The sequence below is a fragment of the Bactrocera latifrons genome, unplaced genomic scaffold (genome assembly GCF_001853355.1).
Source record: "Bactrocera latifrons isolate USDA-ARS-PBARC rearing strain unplaced genomic scaffold, ASM185335v1 scaffold_59, whole genome shotgun sequence".
NCBI classification, from domain to species: Eukaryota; Metazoa; Arthropoda; class Insecta; order Diptera; family Tephritidae; genus Bactrocera; species Bactrocera latifrons.
The window spans coordinates 1,024,797-1,031,642 of NW_017537256.1; the positions used below are offsets into that span (position 1 = coordinate 1,024,797).

Here is a 6,846-nt window from a genome sequence, read left to right on the forward strand (position 1 = left end):
GACGACTTGATGTTTAAATCGCAGCTTGCGATATCACTGCTGATATCAGAAAATTGTTATAAATCTAGTTATAAGCGATTATATGTATTAAGTCACCTGACTYAACCGCTGTAAAAATGTATCACATCGTGAACACACTATTCCCCGCATACGAAGGCAGGGCTAGTGATCCAGAACACACTCTATGATCTGCGCAAATCCTCTAGTTCACCTTTGAAAAGCTGCATCTAGTCACTGGCAAGCTCAAGGCCAACAAATCACCCKGCCCGGAAGGGAATCCTAGAAATCCTCAAAATAATCGCTGCAGAGTGCCCGGCAGTATTACTGAACTTGTACAACACCTGCCTTGAAACCGGAATATTCCTTGAACCATGGAAAAAGATATGGTTGGTGCTAATCAGTAAGGGAAAAGGAGACCCAAATTCACCATCAGCATACCGTCCTTTATGCATGCTTGATACAGCGGGAAAGCTATATGACAGCCTACTTAATCCAAAACATGAAGCGCCTATCAACGAAGCTGGAGGACTGTCCCCAAGACAATATGGCTTCAGACCCGGCAGATCAACTACAGGAGCTATAAAAAGAGTCATTGGCAGCACAGCGTGGATGGCGTAAATATAAAATAATAGCGTTACTGGTRACTCTAGATGTCCAGAYGGGTAGATCCGTGATCGACGTTCTCGAACCCAACTATCTCAGGGCAGTGGTGCGGAGCTARCTTAGCAACAGAAAACTGCTGTATGAAACTCGAGAAGGGTCACGACAGATAGCGGTTATGTAAGGAGCCGCAAAAGGATCCATTCTAGTYCCAGACCTATGAAACATTAGCTATGACGCTATATTAAAACTAGAAATGTCAGACGCTTTATATTTAATTCTTAGAACACAGATATTAGGATATGCTTAGGASACAGAAAGCAGTAAACTACCTRGGCGTAAGACTGAATCCCAGACTAACCTTCTGGTTACAAATCCAGTAGGCCGCAGGGAAGGCAGCGAAGATCACTTCTCAACTGAGCAAATTMAAGGCCAACATAGGCCCCAGCCAAGAAAAGAGAAAGCTCTAAATGTCGACGATAATCAGTGTCTTATTATAGGGAGCCGCACCAGAGTTGCTTCAGCCTACCGGACAGTATCAGGGGATGCAATATTAGTTACAAGCGGTAATGCCCCAATTGAACTACCAGCATATGAAAGGAAAGAGCTGCGAGAGCTAAAGAAATCATCCGATAATAACAAGAGCGCAATACAACAAATAAGGAAAGATAAAATAACAACATGGCAACACAGATGGGAGAATGAAAGTCGAGGCAGATGGACGGGCGGCTAATAAAAGATCTAGACTTATGGACAAGCCATAAATTYAGAGAAGTAGGTTTATGGCCAAATAAACGCGGACAATTCATTCGCAGAAATCTTGCTTTGCAGCAAAAAGCACGACCAGATGTAAATCTCTCAATGAGAAAAATGGAACGACACTCTGAAGAAATGCAAATGCGGTCCCAGGATGGGCGACGGTTCCTTAGAGGGGGTTTTTAGTGACCTGCAAGTGGCACATACCCCTGCTGTGACGATAGCACCGATGATGCGGAAGGCATTTTCTACCCCTTCACCCGCTAAAACCAAAAGAAAAATATATATATATTAATCAAAAAAACATGTCTAACCTGTAAATATTTTAGTACCATCAAATTTGGTACTAGATGTATCATATTTTGCTCGCCACAACCTGATGGGCTGGTAATAAGTTGCGCGAAGTTCTCACCAGTGTTAATCAAATTCAACATGGATCCCATTATAAAGTCCATAACAGAAATCTCAATCATTTCTGAGCCTACCACAATATTNGCGTAAATAGTTAAAGATTGTTGCTTCCAGTTCTATAATCTCGCCTATAAAATATTAAGTTCCATATAGGTATACATTTATTTAACGGTCAATGGCTTCAATATTGCATTTACTTTCCTAATTTTACGGATTGTGGCAGTTTAACGGTAAGGAAAAATTTCAAAAAAGTCCTTACATTCGTTGGTGTTGTTGTAAGCGAAAATCCAGTTTTTGGATTGAGAGAAAACCCTGTAAGCACCCAMGTAGTTATGGTATCAGGTATTTTTTGGCGCAATTCATTATGACCATCCTCACTGCAATTCGAAATACTTATCTATTAATATCAGTTACAACAAAATTTATAAAAAATTCAAAAGATTTGTAAGAATGGTAAGTCATAGAATGAAAAGTCTTGTAGAAATTTAAGCATTAAGTTCTCGAATTATACTGTATTCTAATATTTTCAATTGTTCATAAAATTTTTTTCGATGACTCATGCCCAGCTCTTTACCAATGCGTGGCGCATCTTCGACCACCTCTACACCAGACCGAAAGCTTTGAAACCATCGTTGTGCGGTGGAAATGGAAACTGTATCGGGTCCGTAAACTGCACAAATTTTATTGGCGGCTAGTACTGTAAAATACGCCGTATTTTCTATTTATTTTGCTCCACGTTTGCGATGCTATAACTCAACAACTTAAAAGAAACGACAATTAATCAAACACGTGTTAGCGTGTGAAATGAGCTTTCCAAAAAGGTATAGCATGACCCGATGCGACGAATAGAACTAGAACTACGCGCTCTTAGCGCCAACTAGCGAAAATGCCGCAGGACTTTATTGACAACCTAATATAGTTTTATAAGAGAGCTAAACTCATTGAATATTCGGTACTAGCATTGTGGACTGGAAAAATTTACATCTCTACTTATCATACTTTCTCAAAGTAATATCAGAAACAGCCAAAAATACTACTCCCTTTCTTCCTTTTCCTGCCTTAGCGAGCAAAATGTGTCAAAAGTTGAGCCCGCGGTAAAAACGCAGAAATCAGCTATTTATTGTTTGTTTTCATTTGAACAATGTTGCTATTGCTCAATACGCATGTATACGTTCATATAAATCTATGTTTTCAATCACAAGTTTTCATAATATAAAATATCAAAACTGGAAACAAACTATTAAAAATAGTTTATATATAATATTGAAAACAACTTTTATAATTACTACAGTAAATGGAGATTGGCAACCCTGCGTTGTGAGAGAGCAAACAGCTGACACGTTCTACGGCAAAAATCCAAATGACGTGGATTCCCACGACATCTTACGGCAAGGAGAGAAGGGAGTAGCGTTTTTCGCTGTTCACTTACATTGCGCGCACATAAGATAGGTCGTATCAGCTGACACGGGCCACAATTCTACGTTTTTGGCTGTTTCTGCTATAATCTATCGCTGCTATACATACCTGGTAAAATCTACAAACGCAAAAGTTTCAAAGAAATGTCGACGCGGGTTTGGGTTACCATTTCTAAAATCATTATCGCCACTGATTCCCTTGTCTGGAAATATTGGCAACGTTTACTTATTAAATATATGTAAAAGCTAATATACCCCACCTATATTGTAATGAGCATTCGTCATTGTTACAAGGCCAGATGATATACCTGGTAGTTCATATCTTCCTGATATTGTACTGTTCACATTCCTTAAATCGTCAAAAATTGTTTCGGCATCGAAATCATTGCCTGACTTTAGCAGCAACACACTTTTGTCAACACCCAATAAGCCAACGTACGAATTTGGCTCCGTGTCGATATTTAAGTTAATATATGCGCCTGGCTTGACAACATCTGGGGCATCGATGGAAATCTGAAAACGAAGCAAATAAACATATGTATATAAATTGATTTAGATATAGTAAGGATATTTGAAACCATTTGATTATTGTATACAAAAACAGAGATACCTCTTCTACTTACAGTATTTTTAAATTGATTCTTAACTTTGAATTTCGTCTCATAATGAATCATCCTTCCGTTTTTGAAAAAATAGACAAACATATACGCTTCCGGCATCATTTCRTAAGTTGGTGTAACAGAGAAAGTGTGTGYATGGCTCGAACCGCCATTGGGTACTTCGATGGCCTCAGTATATACAATATTGCCACGTCCGACAATTACACATACAAATCTGGAAAATTCCTCAGGCGATACGAGACGTATTTCTATCGCATCGTCTACTGTGGGACTAAAGTTAAAAATARACTTACTYATATCGATAATATCTGTGTAGAATGAAAATGTTCATAATCTTACTCTTGTGTCTTAACATAAAGTCCACCTTCGCCGCCTTCCTTGTTATGATATAGTTGTATAACGCCCGTGCTTTCTGAGTTTTCATATTTGATTGTTACATTTATGCTGACGTAGTTTGCGCATTCAATATTCACATCAACATCACCATTATTTTCTGCATAAGTTACAAGCGCATCACTTATAAGATCATCTTTTGTACGCATATCAAGTGTGAGGTAAACTTCCCGATCGATCGGATTTCCATTTTTATGTGAAATGTGAGCACGATAGACAAATGTCTCATCTTCTCCATTGCACTCGTGAACAACGTCGGGTGTTTCTATTTCAAAATGACTGGCTACAATTTTAATTGTTTTCGAGATTTTACGTGAGTTTTGTGTTGCGCCATCTAGAACGTCGACAGTTATGGGAATAACTCGTAACCTTCCACCAAGGTCCCTTACGTTGATTGGAATATCCAACTCACCCTCTTGCAAGTTATATTGTTTTCTTAGTACATTATTTCTTGTTACATTGAATGTGAGTACACAGGTACCAAATATCGGTTTGCCAAAGGTGTAACTACAAAAATTATCATTTCATTTATGTTAAAATAAGTTCTTTCCCAAAGGAATAATAAAAAAGGAGTAAAAAGTTGTAATTTCCTACTCTGTTGGTTATATACGGGTTTAGAAACTTTGCATATCTAATATATATATATATATATTCTGGTGTATGCTTCATCATTCATTGTGCAAAACGTCGAATCGTCTATCTGTCACGACAGCTCCATTCCCTATGATCGTTTGACAGAAAGAAATGCCAAAGATCGTGATGCACGTTAAAGTCGCCTGTTACCAAACGGTTTTCACCACGAAGTAACGCACCTATGTTCGTTATGTGATAATCTATTGGGCAACATATGATAAGGGGATTTATATATTAAATATTTCGAGCTCGACATCGCCTGAGGGTATAGTTATATTCCAACATTCAAGGGTGGTATCCCTTCGGTCGATGTCGCCATCGATGAGGAGATATTGCACGGTATTTTTCGGCCTCCACTACTATCTCACTCGCGATCCTTATGGATGACGTTGAAACCTGTACGACTTAGAAAATAGAAGAAGCGGCTGTTTAACTTGGGTTTTTGGATATCTATCTAGCGATACGCGTTCTCAGCTCATGAATGGAGCCACCTCCTATCTTGACAGATGTGACGTGCCGACGTATAGCGGTCTGATGACTGGTGCGCTAGAATCTGCTATCTTTATCGATTGTCCAGTGAACATTTCATGATATTTCATTTATTGAAAGTGAAGTTATTGCCTTTTTAGTGTCAATATGTTTGTGTTRTCGGTACGAAAATGAGCTTCAAACAAAGAGCAAAAATAAAATTTTATTTTAAAATTGGTAAAACTTTYTCCGAAACGCTTCAATTGATGAAAGAAGTTTATGGCAATGATTGCCAATCCCCTAGCAGGGTKCACGAGTGGTTTCAACGTTCGCAAAGTAGTCTTGAGGACATAAATGAYGATCAACATGAGGGCCAATCAAAATCCGTGATCACCAGAAATTCCATCGAAACTGTGCATGAATTCATCAAAAATCAGCCGAAATCATCATTGAAATTCATAGAAATTTAATTGAACATCTCCAAAAAGTAAATTTATCGCATATTGACCGAACATTTGGACTTACGAMAGGTTTGTTCCGCTGACGACCAAACRTTGCTGAGCATCCAATAATGCAACGATCGACGCTTGTGATCGATTMTTTGACCAARAATCATATTTTTAACCACTTCCCGTATTCACCTGAGCGACTTCTTCCTTTTCAGAGAAATGCATTTGCCCATGAAAGGAAAGCGTTATACAGACGTGGAGACCATTCAAAAGTCTTGCGCCGGCATACTGGCGGCTATACCGGCCAACGAACTAAAACATTTGAAGACATGCTCTCGGACCGTGCGAAAAGCTGTATTTAAGCAGAAGGCGACTATTTATAAAAAAAAACATTTTTTCTTCCATATAAACCAACATCTCAAAGCATCGCCCGGTTTTGATCTTTGAAAAYTCGAGAGTTTAAAAGTGCGTCCCATTATATAAAAAAAACATTTAGCAGGAATTCTCATACCGAATACACTTCGAAGCTGTACAGAAGCTCTTACAATTTATTGTGACATGAGATCACGATTCGAACCCACTCGGTTTCCTACTCATAATGGTGTCACATAATACTTCAACTAGTAGCATAGTAGGCAAGGCAACTGGTGTAAACATAGTTGCCGCTTTATTGTATTTATATTAAGAACCGAGTTGTTAAACAACCAAACTTTCAGTTAATTTACAACAATAGTTWTCAAATTTGCCTGATAGCCAAATAGCCTGTCAAGTTGTCATATCCCCATAATAATGGCATTAACTTAAGCACATAAAATCCCAAAGTTTATAAAATATTTAAGAACATTCTTATACATGCAATGCAACTTACTGTGCTTTTACTTTAATTAAAAAGTTTTTATCTTTCAGCGACACATAGCTAGGCATCTCCAAGTCAATTTCAAATAGTGGCAATTCATAATCTTTCACTTCGATAATTTTCTCCGTCAACATTTGCTGCCCTAAAAAAACTTGCATAGACCATATACCCGCAACAACTTGCTCAGCTAACTTAAGCTTCCCTTTGTATACACCGGTATTAAGAACAACATCATCGAAACGTTC

General features: G+C 38.3%; 1 protein-coding gene across 1 annotated transcript in view; it reads right to left on the reverse strand.

Moving 5' to 3' along the window:
- Window positions 1-6,840, reverse strand: part of LOC108974748 (CD109 antigen-like) — a 9,197-nt gene extending 2,357 nt beyond the window's left edge. Inside the window, exons 1-7 of the mRNA XM_018942775.1 lie at window positions 6,614-6,840; window positions 4,142-4,702; window positions 3,806-4,073; window positions 3,443-3,695; window positions 3,292-3,385; window positions 1,969-2,144; window positions 1,842-1,895 (exon numbers count right to left, since the gene is read on the reverse strand). Coding sequence (XP_018798320.1) covers window positions 1,842-1,895; window positions 1,969-2,144; window positions 3,292-3,385; window positions 3,443-3,695; window positions 3,806-4,073; window positions 4,142-4,702; window positions 6,614-6,759 — 1,552 coding nt within the window. The 5' untranslated portion in view covers window positions 6,760-6,840. The remainder of the gene's footprint in view (window positions 1-1,841; window positions 1,896-1,968; window positions 2,145-3,291; window positions 3,386-3,442; window positions 3,696-3,805; window positions 4,074-4,141; window positions 4,703-6,613) is intronic.
- Between the last annotated feature and the right edge of the window lie 6 nt (window positions 6,841-6,846).